At 37.3% G+C, this 20,449-nt stretch overlaps 2 protein-coding genes across 2 annotated transcripts; both read left to right on the forward strand.

Annotated features, from left to right (window-relative positions):
• Positions 1–331: 331 nt before the first annotated feature.
• On the forward strand, positions 332–5,474 carry LOC145780222 (uncharacterized). The gene is made up of 4 exons (XM_082591925.1): positions 332–953; positions 1,470–1,589; positions 1,787–2,486; positions 2,591–5,474. The coding sequence occupies exons 1-4, from the start codon at positions 332–334 to the stop codon at positions 5,388–5,390; spliced, it is 4,242 nt and encodes a 1,413-aa protein (XP_082448051.1). The 3' UTR covers positions 5,391–5,474.
• Positions 5,475–5,581: 107 nt separating this feature from the next.
• On the forward strand, positions 5,582–19,078 carry LOC145779245 (septin-11-like). The gene is made up of 12 exons (XM_082590785.1): positions 5,582–8,032; positions 8,239–8,422; positions 9,281–9,334; positions 10,379–10,512; positions 10,771–10,859; positions 12,411–12,528; positions 12,772–12,861; positions 12,957–13,053; positions 13,596–13,764; positions 14,945–15,077; positions 16,540–16,656; positions 17,059–19,078. The coding sequence occupies exons 1-12, from the start codon at positions 7,973–7,975 to the stop codon at positions 17,122–17,124; spliced, it is 1,311 nt and encodes a 436-aa protein (XP_082446911.1). The 5' UTR covers positions 5,582–7,972; the 3' UTR covers positions 17,125–19,078.
• Positions 19,079–20,449: the final 1,371 nt, after the last annotated feature.

Raw genomic sequence — 20,449 nt, forward strand, 5'->3', positions numbered from 1 at the left:
AATATTCTATTTGAGGTTTGATCTGTTAAATGTATACTGGAACTGCCAAGATTACGTCGCTAAAAGCTACAGGATCATCGTCTTGTCTTAGAATCACTGCAGTTACTGCTTCACTTGTCGCAACAAGGTACATCTTTAGACCAAAGCCACTTCACCTACAGTATAAAAAATTATTGTAAAGCACACGTCTTGAAGTTGTGCTTGTGCTTTTAAACCAGTTAAAACTTGTAAGTAGGCCTATGCCGTAATTTATAGAGAGTGCTCAAAAAATGTTATTATATAGGCCTAACTATACACTACTTGAAATCTTTTCTTTTTTGCAGGCTGTGATATGGCAGGCGCAATAAAGCAGAATGAGAAATGCATCATCTGTTTTCAAGGATTTGAGGAAGAGTGCCAAGAATATGGAAAACGGCAGCAAGTTGGAGATAAGGGTAAAAGGACCATGTTAAATTTCGCTCATCTCCGCTGTGATGACAGAATGGTCGAAGAATTAGAGATAAAAACCGGTGTTCTTGTGCATGATAAATGCCGTCGAAACTACACTGACAGGAAAAGGATTAGAAGAATGACTGCATCTGATGAAGGAGGAACTTCCAAGAAATGGAGACGATCGCATACGTCTGGTTTTGATTGGAAGCGTGATTGCTTCTTCTGTGGAAAAAGTGCTAACTACGATCGGAAGCATCCAGATCGTAACACTCAAGTTCATGAGGTAACAACTATTCCTTTTCGAAAGAGAATCCTTGAAGCATGTGAAAAGCGATCTGACCCATGGGCAGCAGAAGTTCAAATTCGCCTACATGATTGTTTAGATTTGGTTGCAGTAGAAGCCATTTACCATAATAATTGTCAGTTGAAGTTTTCTTGTGGAAAATCACCAGATGCAGCTTTTCAGTCACCTTCAGGTCGTCCAACTGATGTTGTAATGGTTGAGCACTTCAACGCTTTGTGTAACTGGCTTGAAAATTATGGGAATTCAGAACAGGGATATCTAGAGAAGGGGATATGAAGGCTCGCAGCTATTGCCTTATTCTCGTGACACTACCAGGGCGGTAGTTTGTAGTGCTTTAAACATGTGGTTCTTTTTAAAATCGTAGAAAGTTTTGTAGTGCAGCTTTTGCAATGAGCTACAGAAGACAATTAGCAAACGTTACGTAGAGCATATTCAAAGAATACTTGTCTACAAAGTCAGTTGAAAAGTTGCCAGTAAGCTGTTTTTTATAACAAAGCCTTTGCAGTTGGCTAGATGTAAAGCAGGTATATGAGTAGTTGAATTAACAAGCAACCATGAGTAGCTGTGAATATTCAGGCCTGATGCTAATAGCGCAATGCAAGTTATCATAACAAGATTTATTAAACTGCTATCGGTGCCAATTGTCATTTTACGATAAATACAAGTTATTTACGATAAACAAAAGCCCTTCTATTGTCAGACGTAATAAAAGCCTTCGTATCCCCTTCTTTAGATATCCCTGATTCAGAACTATACACATTGGCAGAATTACGTGACAAAATGATTGAACTGGCGGGAAGCTCCAATGTGTATTCGGTTAAAAGACTCAAACAAAAATTTGAAGTACACTTCGGTAATCACATTTATTTTGCTGAGCTGGATGGAAAGGAAAATGTTGTTTGTTTTCGCAACATGGCCAATTAGGCTACATCTTGCACCGTTCCTGGTATTCCGAGCAAAAGGAGAATATTGAAGATGATGCAAGAAGAATTGTTAAAGCAGCTGCCAAATTAATTCGAGCACAACTTCAGAATACCACATATTATGCAGACATGTATCCAAGTGATGATGACATTCAGAACACTGAAAAGGGCTTGAAGCTACTTCCACCTCTGCTATTACTTATGCTGCAGTCCCTGGTTCCTAATGTCAAACAACAGATCAGTATAGGTCAGTGTATCATAAAAGCTGCAAAACCACGGTCATTTTTACCTCCTGTACTGTTTGGACTTGGTGTGGAGGCGGATCATATGTTTGGCTCCAGGTGGCTCATTGACGAACTCTTCAGACTGGGATTCTCCGTATCGTACAGTGAAGTTAACCGTTTCAAGCAAGCAGTTGTTCAAAGTGAGAACATTGAACAGCTATTACCTGAGGCATTTCCAGGAAGCTTCTCTCAGTGGGTGGCAGATAATGTTGACCATAATCTTGCTACGATTGATGGCTGCGGTTCCTTCCATGGAATGGGAGTCATGGTCATTTCAACTCCCACAAAAAATAGCACCGGCAGTGTGACCAGCCAAAAACCCATTAAAAGATTAACGACTGTCGGATCTAAGGATCTTACTGTAAATAAAGGAATTCCTATTAAATTTTACCAAGCCGGCTTGAAACCTGCTCTTTCCAGTTGTGTCATAAAACCAGCAGTGGAGCTTCAGATACCGTATACACTGACAGGGAAAGTGATCTCTGAAGATATTTGGCACTCCATTGCTGTGTTCGATGATTTGTCCCCAAGAAGACCATGTTGGTCTGGATTCATGCAGAGTTTGTCAGCCGGGAGTGACTTTTATAAATCTGAACCACTCTTCCTACCTCTCATTGACCTTAAGTCAACCGATGAAACGTGTATAGCCTATATTCCACATTATCATTTGTCGAGGATCAAGCAAAGAAGTTGAATATAATAACACCATGTATCACGTTTGACCAACCATTGTGGGTAAAGGCAGTTGAAATTGTCCTTTCGAAAAAAATGAATATTGTTTGCCGTCTTGGAGGTTTCCACACAGTAATGAGTTTTTTGGGTAGCGTTGGCAAAATGATGTCTGGATCAGGTTTGTCTGAACTTTTGGAAACATGCTACGGCACTAATTCAGTCATTCAAATGATGAGTGGAAGAGCAGTTGCAAGAGCTCTTCGAGGGTACATACTTGTTGAATCTGCTTTAATGACTCAACTTCTACAAGCGATTGTTCCACAAAGCGTCAAAGATACTGATAATAATTTACAAACGGCATATTTATATGAAGACCCCGCTGCTCGGTGTTTGAAACAAGAAAATACTTCTCAATTTTTGAAATATGAGGACATTGAAATCATACACGAATGTTTGCAAAAGCTTATGGAGGGTATGATCAGCATTGATGACGCTATTATGTGCACGTCATTCGACCGCTTGCAAAATGGAATTGAACTTTACAAGCAATATTTGTCAAATGTTTCGCGCACAGCTAAACTGTGGTTGCAATATTTGCAGTACATTTCCGTTTTGAAATTGTTTATTAGAGCAGAAAGAACTGGCGACTGGAACATGCACCTTGTAGCTACTACACAAATGATAAATCTGTTTGCAGCGACAGGCCACAGCAATTATGCCAAATCTAGTCGACTGTATCTACAACTAATGCACGATCTTCCTAAAAGTCATCCATGGCTGTACAATCAATTCATAGCTCATGGACATCATACTGTTAGAAGGTCTGACAAATTTTGGTGTGGCATCTCCACAGACCTTGCGATAGAACAGATCTTGATGAGAACCCTAAAAAGCCGAGGTGGACTGACACGGGGACGTGGATTTACAGAAGCGGTTAGGATTTTATGGATCTATAGTATGCACCGGTGTGCTGGAATCCATCATTCCATGAGTGATTTCACTGAACTGCACGTGGCCACCAGTGAACAACACGCCGAAATGGGAGTCAGCAGAATTAAACGTGATTCTGAAGACATTAGCAAAATGATCACGTGGTTACAGAATCACAACCCATTCGATGCCACTGACCCGGCTCTACGATCCTTGTCATCTGCACAAGCATCAGATGAGAAAGACGGCATTAATTGCGACATTGTGGAAGACGTTGGAATCATGATGCAGAAGAAAATGGACAACAAGTCTTACACGGAAATGTCCTTTAAGCGAGCTGACCAAGTAAGGACTCTGGAGAATCTTCGAAAAGGAACAAAAATTGTAGATGACACCATACACATAGATCCGATGCTGCTGTTTTCCAGATTGTTGATTCAAGTTGAAAGGAGTGACAATATTAAGTCCCTTTTTGCTTATGAGTTAGCTCCTATACCAACTTCTCTGTTCAAGGATGACCTGATGAGAAAAGGAAAGAAATCATCACTTGCCTCCGTTCTAAAAGAGGGTGTGCCACCAGTGGAGCTTTCCGAGTTAACAGATGCCAAATTTGTTATAGATGGAGGCGCATTATTGCATCGTGTCTATTGGAAAGCAGCTTCTTCATACAAGGAAGTTGTAAGTCAGTATGTGGGATATATGAAAAATAATTATGGAGGTGGTTCCACTGTTGTCTTTGATGGATACGCAGCTTCAACGAAGGATCACGAGCACAGCCGTAGAGAAGGTGGACGAACAGCTGCTTACACAAAGATTGCAGAACATCTCATCGTTCCAGATAACCAGCAGGCTTTTCTAAAAAATGACTCAATCAAGACTCAGTTCATAGCAATGTTGATGAAAGGTCTGGAACAAGATGGTCATGATGTGTACCAAAGTGATAAAGATGCAGACACCATGATAGCGAAACAAGCATTAACACTTTCTACTGCCGGACATAACACAGTGGTTGTTTCAGATGACACTGACATTCTTGTATTGCTCATTCACCACTGGGATGTGCAGGATATACTACATGATATATATTTTTTCTCACACGCAACAAAAAAGTCGAAGGTTGGTTTACAGATGTTCCGAATTCGTGACATTGCGGAAAGCATAGGTCAACAAATAGTAAAAAACATCTTATTTCTGCATGCATGGAGTGGTTGTGACACCACCTCGGCTACATTTGGACATGGCAAAGTGGCACTCCTGAAACATCTAAAAAGTAAAGAGGAGATCAGATCAATAAGCCAGCTTTTCTATTCAACAAACGCTAACGTAGAAGAAATTTCAACTGCAGGTCAGAAGTTGTTTGTCTTAATGTATGGTGGTAAGGACGAGAAACTCTGTGAGCTACGATACAATCGCTACATGTCTGCAGTCGCATCTTCAACTGTTGGTGTTCGTCCAGAGAAGTTACCGCCAACAGCATGTGCTGCCAAGTATCATGCACAGCGGGTGCATCTACAGGTCTTGCAATGGAGGCATCCTATCCCTGCTACGGTCATCAATCCTGAAAACTGGGGGTGGAAGATTGTATGTGGAAAATACTTTCCTATCATGACGGACATTGAACCAGCACCTCCAGAGTTGTTGAACATTATTAGGTGTAAATGCAAGAAAGGGTGCAATGCAGCATGTTCCTGCAAGAGGAATGGACTGAAGTGTGTTTCAGCCTGTACCTTTTGCACAGGAATGTGTAAAAATGTTGAGCCTCTTTCACTTGAATCAGAAGAATGCGAAAACACTACTACTCCTGTTGAAATACACAGAAATATATTTGATATCTTTAATGTGTAAGACGAAAATATTTGCTGGCCTATTAGTTTAATGCAGGGGTCACCAAACTACGGCCCGCGGGCCCGAACCGGCCTGCGAACTGATTTCATCTGGCCCGCCACATGCTGCGGAAACAACAGCTGCACTACAACTGTTAAGGTAAAAAGTTACCAAATTTTTTGTAAAGGACTGACGTTGCTGTTTATCATTAGGCCACCACAAATGGGGACAGCCTAGGCCAAATTTGGAAAGATGTAATGTTTTTTCAAGAGCACGATGCCCTGTAGTGTATCGCAGCAGGGGATAACTTTTCCAGCAACCTTTCGATTTTCATCACAACTTTGCTATTCCACCGCTGACTTTGTTATTTATTGTGCTCAATTCAAGTCAATGGAGATTCTAAATAGTTGTATATCTTTTCGCAATTTGCATCCGGCCCGCAGTTGTTAATCTCGCAACAATCCGGCCCTCAGAGAAAAAAGTTTGGTAACCCCTGGTTTAATGTATTGGCTTTTTATGTTGAAAGGACCATAACTCGTTGAAATAACTTCATTTTGACCTAAATTTATCCTTATTGTATTTGCCTCATCATTAGCTTCAATTTCATATATCACTTGCCTATATTGTCATTCAGTCATTTTTGATAATTTTTTTTATAAATTTTGATTTTTCAAAAATCCCATAACTTTTTTTGCCCAAGGTGGATTTTTGCGGATTTTTGATATTTTGTTTCAGACCATGCACTGATGCTTGTGGCAAAATTTTAGCTTTGTACTATTTTTTTCCGGGTTTTCCAGTTTTTTTGGTTAATTTGACTGGACTATTTGTGCCGAAGGCCCAGGTCACGCAGAATCAAGTAGGCTAGGGGGCCACTGTTACCTTACTCCTTGTACTATCTTTTTTATCAACACGACACGTCGCAAAAGGGGATGAGAGCTTCATCAACACCATCAGGACATCATCATCTACCAGCTCATCCATTCCATCACCCACCAGGACAAGAAACAATAACTTACACTGGATATCAACCCCCCCGGATCAAACCTCAATCGTCTTAGGCTACTGTGTGATGTGCAGTCTAACCATAGAAAGAGCTCAACACCTGCTCTCCTGGGCCACATTGAAACGGGCTTTTGGCTGAGCATGGGTTTCTTTTATGTCCGGTTTTCTTTCTTCATCCTATTATTACTGTATTATTATTATGACTGCTCATCCACATCAATATTGGAACTGGCAAATTCAATCCACAACACTTTTCATTAGGCTGTCATTCAATACTACATGTGTGCTTCTCTGTTTTTGTTTTATTTTTTGCTATTTGTTTTTTTGGGTTTTGTGGCCGTGCTAACTACTGATATAGGTAGCTTACTACATAATTTTTCATTCAGGCACGTTTTAAACCTTTCAAGGTTTTGCCATCTTTTCCCGTTCGTTAACGTGCTGGTAGGTTTATATCGATTTTTGTAGTTAGTATCTTTTTCGTCCCGGACGCGTTAATGACGAAAAATAAAATGATTGATTGAGGTTGCTATAAACCAGGGCTGTGGAGTCAGGCGAAAAATATACAACTCTGAAATCTCGGTTTATAAACTGGCCGGCTGCGGACACGCCAAATTCCATCGGAATCTACAGCCATGGTAAAAATTAGTTTGCTCAAACCGAGGGACGTTTACCATACATTGAGAAAGAACACGATCACTAAGCCAAATATGCATTTTTAATGCCCTAGTGATTAAAGAAGGCAACCAAGTGTAAATTTTAGTGCTTGTAAATGTGTTGCCGATTTTATTTTTTCAAGAGTATTTGTTGAAATAAATTTTCATCTTCTACAACCTGACTAGGGTACTCACCGTACTTTTACTTCTGTTTGAAAGCGTGTTGATTTTTCATATTTGGATTATTTTTTATATTTTTGGTGTCAATTTAATTTCAAAGTGCTATAAATATTAGCGGCAACGGTTTTAAAGGAGAAACAGAAAAAATAATTTTGTATACAAATAATTTTGTATACCGTACATCAAGTGGTTGCTTTTTGAAATACAGTATCACAATGTTTTTTTTAAACTGCCCACAACTGCAATCATGTCTTCCCGATACTATGCCACAGAATAACTATTGAAAAAGAAAATATTTATGTGAAAGATTTTTAAGAATGCAATATCTATGTGATAACCAAGCAAAACTCTATTTAATACTTCGTCCTTTTATATTGATGCACATTTCTTTAAATTGAAAACCATTTTAATTGGCTCAAGTTTTAATTTTTACTGTCGCAAATATCAACTTCATTTTTCTTGTGTTTGCTTAAACGCATGTCGATTATTCGTATTTGAATGTCATGTCATCAATGAAAGGTAAAATGAGTTCCATCCTCCCATATTAGGCTATTTCGTATAGCAACATTATTTCTGATCGCAGTACATTTATGTTGTGTTTGATCTGGCAACTTTGTTTTATCCTACGCCCAGTTTTGTATTGTTTCTAGACTGGAAAACTTATGGTTTTGATTACATTTCGTACAGCTGGTCGATTTATCTTTATCACAGTTTTTTCAATCTTGGGTTGTGCATTAGAATAGTTAATTTATCATATTGAACATTGAAATGGTGAAAATGGAAAATGATACAACTAATCATGAATCTGGAGATCATTATGAATATGTGGTAAGTACGGACCAGTAGGGAAGGCAATCAGTAGGCTAGTCTGTGAACCTTTACCCAACAATGGACAGTAAGACCAGTATATTGGCATGTGATATCATAAGTTGTATGATTGATGTATAGAAAAAAGTATGGACTGGTCAATTTAGTATGATTAGTTTAATTGCCATTGCAATAATTTGACACTGTACCGGTACTGTATGTTTTAGGATGGAATAGAAGATGAGATGAGGAATTTGAATCTTAATGGCCATGTTGGGTTTGACAGCCTTCCAGATCAGCTTGTCAACAAAGCAACAAATCAAGGATTTTGTTTCAACATACTTTGCATTGGGGAAACTGGAATTGGAAAATCAACATTGATGAATACTCTGTTCAATACTAACTTTGAAAGTTCGTACCAGTAGCTTATTTAAATGGCTTGCTGATCATGTTTTTAGCAGTAGCTGAGATATGAAAAATGTGCATGTTTGTGGCTCTCAAAAATTGAAAAACTAATACAAGTTTGAAGTAAAATACATTGCTCACCTTAGTAATCAACAATTTAATTAACCCATATCAGTGTTTATAAAAGTATGAAGAAAAATGTGCTACCGGTATTTGTAGAGCAGGCCTATTGTACTATATGGTAAGGTGGAGACACCACTGATGAATAGGTCTATTCAAAATGTCCCTGAAAGTCTATACAAGACTGTCAAAGATGCACTGTTAAACTCATGTGACCATTTGTGGCTTTAGTTTTTATAGAAGTTAAGATTTTAATTGGATGAATTCAGTCAAATACAAAGTGTAAATCTTAGGCAAAAAGACAGAATATTTGGGCACAAAATACAAAAAAATGACCAAAATAAGGTAAAAATTTGAATCTCAAAATTTACATTGTTTATTTCACTAAGATTTTTGGATTGTTTATATTCTGGTGGCCCCCAATGCCTACGATACGCCTACTCTGGTTACCGGTACCCAAACAATATTCTTACCGGTCTGGCAAAAAGTTAAGAACCACTGATTTACACTGCTATTTTCAATGTTTTTAGAAAACTTTCAGATCAGGGGTCATTAAATTGTGTTCTACTCTCTGAAATCAGACCTGCAATGCCACTGGATCATGCAATTTTTGATGAATAAATGGCACATCATAAAAGCAAAAAATACATTTTCATACACGGTGAAAATAGACCTTTGAAAATTATTGTAAAATACATAACCTGATGAAGGCGAGAAAGTGTTTATTAATTTATGATTTTATAGATGAACCACAGCACCACAACATGCCAGGAGTAAAACTAAAGGCAAATACTTACGGTGAGTGGCTGAGTGTATGTTAAAGGGCATTTAAAGTATGGAAAAAGTATGATTAATTTCTTGCATAAGTCATCAGACACCACAAAATAATGAATACTGTCACTAGCTAGTGTTCATATGTTCAGATACTTTTTGTATACTGCTTTAATTTCTAATTTATTAAGTTAAGTAAGAAGCTGCAAAACTATCATTTTTGCTCAAAGCCTATCCATCCATGTCTTAATTGTTCTGATATATTCATGGTCCAGCAAAGGTTTGCAGCTAGGCTACTTGTATAAAAAGTTGCATTTTCTTGATTGCAACTGGCTAGCAGGAAATAGTACGATAGTCCATAGAAGATACAGCATTGCATGATCTTAATGGGTACCGTAGGGTTCTCACTGTTCACACTGTTTTGACAGCAACAAGTTTTATTCATCAACGATTATGATTAGTTTAGGCTACATAGTGTTATTAATTTATTATAAAGTGTTTGGTGTGTATATTCAGCTGATACTTTTACAACAAAAGTTTATATAGGCTAATAAGTACGATATCATAAATAGTATTAATACCACAAAAGAGTGCTCAATGCTAAGTAGAGATAATTCAAGTAAATTGAATCGCTATTATCAAAGTAACCTTAACAGCATGTTTCACCCTTTGTGGGATTGTCAGAGGGTGCTTATTTGAATAAAGGCTCTAAAGGTTACTTTGAGTGGTAAAAGTAATTCAATTTACTTATATATATTGTAAAATGTTGCCTTAAATTATGATTCAAACAGTTTTAGTATGTATACTTGAAACTGTAAAAACGTGTTGATACACTTTGAAAGTTGTCAATCACCATGCAGTTGTTTTGGTTAATTTGATTGACTATTTTATCTGTTGACCAATCAGGCACATTTCTTATATTGTTAAAGTAGCTTTCACTAATTTGATTGTTTGGTACAAAGAATTTCTTCAACATGAGCCATTGCTATATATGCATATGCAATCATAGTGTGCCTTTAAGTTTAACTATCATAAAGTATGTGCAATAAAGTTATTTATAATTTGTTTTAGAACTTCAAGAAAGTAATGTGCAGTTAAAGTTAACAATAGTGGATACCGTTGGATTTGGTGATCAAATCAACAAGGATGAAAGTTACAAATCCATAGTGGAATACATAAATCAGCAGTTTGAAAATTATTTGCAGGTCATTTTTAAGCATTTGCAGTATATATGGCTGCATTCTTCTGTCACAATTGTTGAATGTATCTTATACACATTTTTCATCTAATGTGTTTTGGTGATTTGATGATATTCACTAGATATTCAAAAACTCATTTTCAGAATGACATATATATCGATTTTTCATATTTACGTGGGTGGTAAACTTTTTTATAGCAACTTATTTACAAAAGTTATGTAGCTATAAATCACTTTAATTAAATGTTCCGAAATTTTTATTCAGGAAGAACTAAAAATCTGCCGGTCGTTGTTTAATTATCATGACTCACGTATCCATGCTTGCCTCTACTTTATCTCGCCCACTGGTCATGGGTAAGTGTTTGAGGAAAAATCTACTGACTTTCATCATATTTTGTTACTTGTGTGAGGATTATTTAATATCAGTGACCATAGATTGCAGTGGTCTTCGTTTTGTACTGATGTGAATTTTTGGTGACACTAACTTTCTCTTTCAATAGGTAATTGAACTGATTAAAATATGAACGCCAAACTTTATCACTTCACGAGTAATTTAATTGTAATCTCCTAGTGTTATATTTTAATGCTAGAAAGCATAGCTATTTATTAGTAGTTATTGCAAAAACACAACTATATATGTAGTGTATGTTTCTGAGCAGACGAGTATAGCAAGAATTAACAGCGATAGACCGGTGTTTCGTTTATGAACCCATGCTCATCAGTATCTCACCTTTAATTCATGCCCCAGAGCTCTTGACCGCTGATTTCGTCAAATTAAAGAATCCTTACCAATGTAGAAAACAAAAAAACCAAACCAGCCACGCCAAGGATTCAAATTAAGAAGAAAGGTTGTTCTTGGCTGTCAGCACATGCAGAGTACTCACTAAAACGCCGTACACATATGTAGGCTTTTCACATTTACAGTACTCGCTGTTCTGATGAACATTTAGCCTTCTGCTGACAACCAGGAAGAATGGCCGTTTTTTAGTATGCAGTGTGTGGTTACTAGGGCCATTTTTATATGACCTTAAAAAATCAATAATATGACCTTTTTTTTTTGGAAAATATGACTTTATATGACTTTATGTGAAAATCGTTTATTTTTACATACGAACAACGTCACTCACGGAACTAAAGAGTAAAACATACGCAACATAACAGTAATACACATCCATTTTTATTTTAAACCATTGTTGTAGTACAGTTTCATGTAGTGTGGAATGTTAGAGTCTTTGAAGTTACGATTTGGACGTAAAAATGGCTTTAGTAAGGAAAATGAGCGCTCCACAGACGCTGATGTGGGTTGACACTTCTGCAGTTTTGCATAAAGCGCTGGTGAAAGGTCTTGTCTTTGTAGCTCCATAATTTGTTTCACACCGTTTTTGTCCAATCGCTTCTTAATGTAATTTTTGAGCTCAAGCGGATCTTTTCCGAAATCAAGGGCATTTAAATCAGCATGGGCCTCTTTGATGGTGTACGTACAACTTTCCATTTTGAGTATTAAGTTGACCTGCCCTCATAAAATATAGGTCTGTGACTGTAAGTGTTATGTAGGCTAATCCTACAGTTTGCCTTCGTTCAATCAGAAATTGCCTTACATTCTTAGTGCTTAATTGCTTCACAGCTTGAATTGGTATTTTTTATTTAAAGTATACAACGGTATGACTTTATAACTCAAAAATATGACTATATAACTTAAAAAGCTGATTTATGACCTAACCAGGAAAATATGACTTTATATGACTTCATAACTTTCTTAATATACCTCATAGGGATGCGGTTTTTGCGTTAAAATTGATTTCACGACTTACCGATGCATAGAAAAAAATATGACTTTAATGACTTTAAATGGCCTTAGTGGTTACACAAAGTCAACACATTTCTAACATGTCTTTGCAACTGTAGTCTCAAGTCGCTGGATTTGTTGACGATGAAGACGCTGGACTCCAAAGTTAATATCATTCCTGTCATTGCGAAAGCCGACATCGTTTCCAAGAGTGAATTGCAAAAGTTCAAATTGAAGGTGATACACTGTTACATCCAACACATCTTTATCGGTTCTAATCGTGGCCTAAAGTTCTAATACAAAGGCAAACTATCTGTTAAAAGCGTTGCATATCTGCACGTTTTTGTAGAGAAGCTTTGTATGTTCCACTAATAATTGAAATGTTTTTGTTGTTTGTAAAAAAGCAATCTGTGAATTTTTCTTGTGCAGTTGCATTGCGTTTGCACGCCGTGCATTGTTTTACCAAAGTTGCAATTGCAGATTATGAATGAACTTGCGAGCAATGGAGTTCAGATCTACCAATTTCCCACCGATGATGAGACTGTTGCTGAAGTCAACGCTTCAATGAACGTAATGTGAAATTTATGCTGTATACTGTAGTGTATATTCTCTATTGGTTTAAAGGTGAATACAACTACTTATGCGAGTCGAATGATATTTTACAGACTCACCTTCCATTTGCTGTTGTGGGAAGCACAGAAGAGATTAAGTTAGGCAACAAGATGGTAAAAGCAAGGCAATATCCTTGGGGGACAGTACAAGGTTGGTGACTTGGTGATATATGCTGTTGTTATTTTGTCGCGTTGGCTTGCAACTGCCGGCATATTTAATGTGGTGGACACTTAACGGCTTGATTGAGGGCAGACACAAGGTTGGATACTTTTCTGTATATTTGATCTAAACTCTTTATCACTCAGATAAACCTTAACTCGATTAAATACGTAGTGGTAGTTTCAAAACCTTGCATAAGGTGGTTGCCATTTTACTGTGTTGTGATTGGGCTTCCTATCTAATATTTCAAACCATGCCACAGAATAACAGATCAGCTTGACCTGTTGCGATCTTTCAATTGTCTGTTGGCTAAAACTATCTTGCTGGCCATTTCCTCACTGTTAAGCCGTTAACTGGAACTACTGTTGAGCCATTAACTCACTGTTGAGCCGTTAAATGCAATCAAGGTTTTCATGGGTATTGAACAATCTTGTTTGATTTACAATTCACTAATGGTAGACAGATCGCTTATATGCCAACCAAACCTGCTTTAAAACCCATTGAGCTGATTACTTTTCTCTAACGCACAACAGTGGAGAATGAAAATCATTGTGACTTCGTCAAGCTCCGTGAAATGCTGGTGCGGGTTAACATGGAAGATCTCCGAGAGAAAACTCACACAAATCACTATGAGCAATACCGTAGATCCAAGCTTGCCGAGATGGGCTTCGTGGACAACACAACGGGCGGAAAAGACTTTAGGTACTTTACCTTAAATTGTTAATCAGCTCTTGCTCTGGCAAGTATGTACCAATGTACCATTGTACCTATTCTATTGCGCTTGTGGAATGGCTGATATAGTTGACAAATATCTTTTGACAAGCATCTTCGAAATCCTGAGCATGCAGACTCATCATATAATAATATACTTGCCAACCTCCCAAACAGAAAAAGCCGCCATTTTTACATTGATTCAACGTCTACAGAAGTTGAATCAATGAAAAAATGACGGATATTGCTGACTGGGCTAAGCTTTGTCAGTCGGAATTAAAGAAGGGATGCAATTTTACGTAGTTCTACTGTTGATTCTTGTCTGAGTAGGTTGCCGCTAGCAGTTTTACAACATAATGAATGGCGATTACAGCCTTGTTTCTTACCAGGCAAGGGTTTGATTTACACTAAGACTTCAATTGTTTATGGTTTTAATTCATTACTGCAAAGTGCAAACATATAGGGAAAGTAGCTCAGCATCGCATCTACTTAATCTGATATGTATTTTTTTTTGTGTGCAAAGCAACGAAGGCTTTAGCTAAGCTCTCGCGACTTAAGTAGCAACAGGTTTCGCACAAAAAGCCTCCGTATAAAACAGAACTGGTGTTGTGATTTTTCTTTTAATGAATTGAACTAGACATGGTGAAAGACAAAGGTAGCTATGCAGCAATGAAAAGCAGTAATGATCCACAATGCAGCACCCATACAATCCATCCTTAATACATCTAAATATTCTACTGTTGATGTTGAATACGAATATCAGACTGCAAACAAAGCTGTCTATCAATTTGCGGAAGAAACCTCATTTGTTGGCATATCAACACAGAGGCAGCTAAAATGGACGGGTCATCGAATACGTCACCTTTGAATTGAATTAGTGTACTGGCCGACAGCTTGTTGCGGGGTGTTAATTGGCGACATACGGTCAAACAGTTTAGTACATGTGAATTATAAACTATTGTGATGACAAAATTATGATACTTAGTTACTTACCATACAATATAGGATTATAGGTTTACATATCGTTTGCATAGAATTTTCAGTTATTAATTGAATTTTAACAGTAAATAGGTTCACTAATTGAATCAGCTATCTCACTTCAATCAGTGAATATTCGCAGCTGAAATCCTAAATCATGATGGCGCTACCCGTGACTATTATTTCTTTTCAGTTTGCAAGAGGTCTACGAACTGAAGAGGAGTGAGCACTTGAACGAATTACAGAGGAAAGAAGATGAAATGAGACAGATGTTTGTTCTTCGTGTCAAAGATAAGGAGGGAGAGTTGAAAAAGTCTGAGAAAGAGGTGATTTGGTATATTTTGTCATTAACAACAGCTACAAAATACATCTCGTTTTGTTGTCCTCAAGCAAGGTAGGCCTACTGTGTTGTTTGTTGCAGCCGACGACTTTTAATGCTGGCCAGATGCCTCTACTCAGGCAAAAGATCATATTAAAACTTTGCAGTATCTAAGTATCAAACTGCAAATGTTGAATGAGACAATACTTAATGCATACATTGACGATGCACCAACTTCAGTTGCCATTTCGCACCCAGAGTTCTGGTATTTAGAATTTCACGGAATCGTTCAAATATAAATAACACGCCGCGCATTGATTCGTTGTAGTGAGCCGCAACTTAATGTGGTCGGATGGCTGTTTATATTGTAATGGCAAATACTTCCGTTGCCAGCATATGCTTAACAGTTCATGCGGAATGTTGTTATTGAACACACGGTGGATATTCAGTTGATACATTCGGTGACGACGCTTTATTGTTTTATTTTGCCCCACGTATAGGGTTTGACTACATTTAGTGGAGACAAGGACCAATCGACTAGAGTACATTTTTAAATTTAGAACCTTGTTGTAGTATTTAAATCTTAAACTGATTCTTTGTACGCGTTTAATAGACTGGTGCTTTCAGCGATATTGTGACGTCACAAGGACATGTTGTACTGTCACGCCTTCGCGTAACGTCCTTCTCTATGAAGGTTGAAAGGACGTGATGACGTCACAGTTCGCAAAAACACGTGACGAAGTTCGTTATTTCAGACAACTGAATACGTCACTCAGGTTGTATTTTACACTTAACTGAACATCCGGCAAACGCTGAGACAGTGGATCACGAATAGATTTTACGGTGGCGCCTGTTTTGAAAGGAAATATAAAAAGAAGCAATAAAAGAATGGATTTAACAAAAGAATATATTCACAATCACATTTATTGTATGCTCATGCAGTGTGTGGGGTCTTATTTTAGACAAAAATGTGCGAAATCGAACAATGATGAATTTTACCATTTTGCGTTGTTTGAGGAATAAACTGCACAAAAATGTTTTGCGACACCTATGGGAACTACTATTTTGGGAATTCGCCAGAACAACACATAATTTGTATTCTTCAATCAATTTTTTCAATTGTTAATTAGGTTTTACTCTCGATTTCAGCGTTACATAGGCTTGCGGTGCTTACTGTTTTCCTTGAAACTTAGCAAAATTTTTTTAACTTCATTGAAAGCATCTATATTTTCGTTTACTATCTTTTGTTTATAGCCCCTAATAGCCAGCTTTGAGGTTATGTAGAAATAATTGCGAGCTTTACAACTAGGTGTCGTAAGATAGATACGTGTCCATTTGAACATCAAACCTACCAGAATTGTATTCGTATTTTCGTTGGAAAGACATTTTCTTACAACAACAGAGACAAGTCCCCCCGATGCATTGTCTAGAGTTCTAGACATTTAATCATTATTCACTGATCCTTGTAGCTCCACGACAAATTCGACAAGTTGAAAAAGATCCACATGGAAGAGAAGAAGAAGTTGGAGGACAAGAAGAAGAGCTTGCAAGATGACGTCACTGCGTTCGAGAAGAGGAAGCAAGAGGTGAGTTCATCATTGTTGCTCTTCCACAAACGTGTCTCAGCTGCTCACAGCCAACTTCATTGAAACTTGCTGCTATTGACACCGATTCCAGTCAGTTAAGTTCTTATTTTGTGAAAAGCGTTTGTGTGAACCCGGATGTTCAAAAATGTATTGAAACAAGCTCAGCCCCTGTACTATCAACTGAATATTTGAAATTAACTTCAAACTTATCATTTTTCCTGCATCTTCTTTCTTGTGCAAGTATGCTGGAAACAGAGAACGGATGTAATGATTTTGCTGATCCATCACAACCGTCTGATATCTTCATGTGCTTCTACAATTGTTTGAGCACTCTTCGCTTTTGTTGTATGTTGTGGGAAGTTATTACCATAATGTGAAGTCTTTTACAACCTTCATTTGCAGTCGGAAGCCCTGTACCAGCAAATGCGCGACATGGCACAAGGCCACACGAAGACAAAGAAGAAGTGAACGCAAAGCCGCTACCAGATTTGTCACCAGTAATGTCTTCCAGCATGTCACCGGCTCTTTCAATGATGGTCTTTATTTTTCCGCATTTTTCGCACACGTTTCTGATGTATGCCTATCGTTGTTAAAACTACCTGTATTTGTATGTTTACAACATCGACTAACTTACACTCTATATTCCATCAAACTGGAATATTGGCAAACATTTTGTCGTTTTCTACTGATGTTGAACACCAACACATAACTGGCTAACTGTGGTCGTTTTCCGTCATTGAACAACACTGTCCGATAAATTTACTTGCAACACGTTCCAGTCAACGGATTAGTTGTTTTTTTACATCCAGTTATCGTCAATGTCAAAAACAACGAATCCGCCGGCTGGTAATGTTAACAAGCGATACTTTTACATTTATTCGACTTTGTTTTATCGTTCAGGCGTTGTTTTGTACGTGACGTAAACAGGTTTTGCTACTGAGGTTTGTTCCCGAGTGCTCAGTTCTGTCAGTGACCAACTTCGTGTTTGTAACGTGGAAAGCGCTGTATTTGTGAGAATACTTTTATTGCTAAACCGCTATGGGTGACTCTTACGTTCTACCTACAGGCTAAAACTATATCACTTTCTTGCGTTTGTATATCAGCTGCTATTCTTTACATGTTACCAGCCTATTAGCTATTTTTCAAATTAAAAAAAAAGGATTTTTTCTAAAACCTATTTTCGTGTTATTTCTATGAAGACTCAAAGTTGTGTATTTTTACGCGTGAGCGCATCTGCGCTCTTTTCTTCCAACTTGGCCTTGTTGTGTTCTCGTTACGCCTAGTGTTTTGTGTTTTTCAGTAGCATAGCTTTACATTCATTTTATATCCACAAATATTAACCAGCTCATCAACCATGAAGTCCTACGTATTGTTCGAATGGAAACATTGAACATGCAACAATGGCAACAACATTCGAAACCATTTTGTGCTAACTGAAGTGAACAGTGCTGCTTCTTGGGTAAAACTGCTGGACTGTTTCTACACTAAACGTTTCTTTAGAGTTCGATCTCTTACCATCCGCCGTGTGCTTGCCTTTTTCAATATATCATTAATTTGCATAAACGTAGATTGGCATAATATTTTCACAGTTGTAATACTGTGCAGAAAAAACAAAAAAAAAACTGCTTAACGCAGCATATACTAAAGCGGTCAGGTTGCTTCTGATTCAAGTCCTGCAGACCTTAGGCATTCGACCATCAGTGTTTTTCAACTTCATCGAAATTATACGCCTCGAAGAGAAAATTTATTGTCTGCCGTGGTCGGTTAATGCCATGTGCGATGTTTGATGACTTTTCATTTAGTCTTTTGTAGACTTATATTAACATGCTAACGCAATACGATATTAATCTTCATTTAAAGTTTTGTCTTCTGTGTATTGTCTTCACTTGTTGCCAGCTGACAAAGCTTGTCTTTTGTACATCGATGCAAAAAAGATAACTTTTGTCAACTAAATGTATTCACAGCAGCAACTTTGTTCAAAATATCTTCACAACTTTGTCGTAATCTGATCGCAATTACATGCAGTAGCAATGTTCAATAAAAAGCGTGATCCATACTCCACAGTATTTTTATCGATTGTTCATTGTTCACATCGACCTACATCATAGTTACTTATCGAAAAACCTAATTCCTTTTGCCGATTTCTTGAACAACTTTTAGGTAGTTTCCAACTCTCGTGAAATTTCTTCTGTTATTTTTTCAACGCCTGTATTCTTTCACTTGTTAAAGTTTGAAAAAAAGAACTAGTTGTTTAAGTTGTTGTATTATCTGCAAAAAATAACCATGGTTTGCAATTCAAGGATTAACATAGTGGTCTATTGATACTAAACAATGTGAGGCGAATATATTTTTGTGTTTTCATGGGCGTGGCTGTGCTGTGTAAACAATTACAATTAATATTGAAATAAACAGAGTAACATGAGTCGTCTTAGTTTCTGTATGAAACTTTCTCGTTTTATTTTGAGAGTTTTTGTTCAAAAAAGTATTTGACTGTCCAGTCCACTGTAGTCTATCTCGTTTTTATTATTTGTTCTTCGTCGAATCAATTTCTTTTCGTTAACTTCATCTTTTTCTACGGGCTAAAATGACCTTGAGTTGGATGTTGCTAGAAAACGTAATGTGAACAAATGTTAGTTACATGCAACAAATACAGATCAGGTCATGGATTTTCTATTCCTACAAAGCTTTATATGAACATCAACACTACAAAATAAACGTCAAATTCTTCAATATTGCCTTCATGCTCTCCGCTTTGTGCAAACATTCTTTGTTTGACAAAATAATTTAGAGCTTTGACAGACGTAAAGACAACGAATTTCTCAAAACTTATATGGCCGCTGCCCAAATTCAGAAGCAATAAATCAAGAGTTGGTGACGTTTATTTAGGTAATTTGATCTGCAAGCGACGTCCCACATAGATTTCAATTTTTTCCATGAAGTCAAGAAATTTCACTTATGATTTCGCTTCAATGCAGGGGCTGCTGAGCTTAATGTAGCAAAATTTTAAAGGAGCGTATAATTTCTCCTTTTCGAATTCAATCATCAGTTGTTTACTAAGAGGCTATGCTTCTAATGAACCTTTCATGGAGAACCACAGCAATTTTAAGAGTTTACGCTGTTGGCTTGCTCATAAAAAATAGAAAAAAAAATTAAACAATGTTAAATTTTTTGTAATGGCGAATGAAACTCAACATATGTTCTGTTATCAAGATGTTATATTAATCCATTTTCTGTGCTCATACGATATTAAAACAAAAGAACTGAACTTCTTCATACTTGAAAGCACAGTAGCCTGCAGACCCCCATAGTCGGTTGTGTAGCCGAATGGGAAGAACCCCTGCTTAACGCTCGTAAGGATTTGGATTTTACACCCAACGAGAGAACGCTGCAGTTTCTTTAGTAAAAATGCCACAAAAATTGGCTTTATTGCCTTCTCGTTCACTCAGTAAGTTCACCTATGCTTCGATTTCATCAATGCATATTTTTTTCTGAGGACAGGCTGGTGATAACAATAGATTTTTATTGTATTTGTAGATTTGCTTCTAAGTGTTGCTTTAAGATATTATTTCAATGTGTAGCCTAATTTTTTTCTGGCTGCCAACGAAGCTTCGTCCTTTTTAAAAGTAGGTCCGCCAGATGATCTCACAGGCCTTCCAACTCTTGACGACGAAGCTCTCAATTTTTTGGAGGTAACACACTGTAGTTTAGGCGACTGATACGCAAACAGATGCAACAATTCACAAGTGTGCCCATGCTACAACTTTCTGTAACACGAAAGATTTTTTTTTTGGCC

The sequence above is a fragment of the Aplidium turbinatum genome, chromosome 11, assembly GCF_918807975.1.
Source record: "Aplidium turbinatum chromosome 11, kaAplTurb1.1, whole genome shotgun sequence".
In the NCBI taxonomy this organism is placed as follows: Eukaryota; Metazoa; Chordata; class Ascidiacea; order Aplousobranchia; family Polyclinidae; genus Aplidium; species Aplidium turbinatum.

Coding starts and splice junctions, on each gene's coding strand:
- LOC145780222 (XM_082591925.1), top strand. CDS start 332: ATGGCAGGCGCAATAAAGCAGAATGAGAAATGCATCATCTGTTTTCAA. Junction 954..1,469: donor TGAGCACTTCAACGCTTTGT/GTAACTGGCTTG, acceptor CCCCTTCTTTAG/ATATCCCTGATTCAGAACTA. Junction 2,487..2,590: donor TCCCCAAGAAGACCATGTTG/GTCTGGATTCAT, acceptor AAACGTGTATAG/CCTATATTCCACATTATCAT.
- LOC145779245 (XM_082590785.1), top strand. CDS start 7,973: ATGGTGAAAATGGAAAATGATACAACTAATCATGAATCTGGAGATCAT. Junction 10,513..10,770: donor AGTTTGAAAATTATTTGCAG/GTCATTTTTAAG, acceptor ATTTTTATTCAG/GAAGAACTAAAAATCTGCCG. Junction 10,860..12,410: donor ATCTCGCCCACTGGTCATGG/GTAAGTGTTTGA, acceptor TTGCAACTGTAG/TCTCAAGTCGCTGGATTTGT.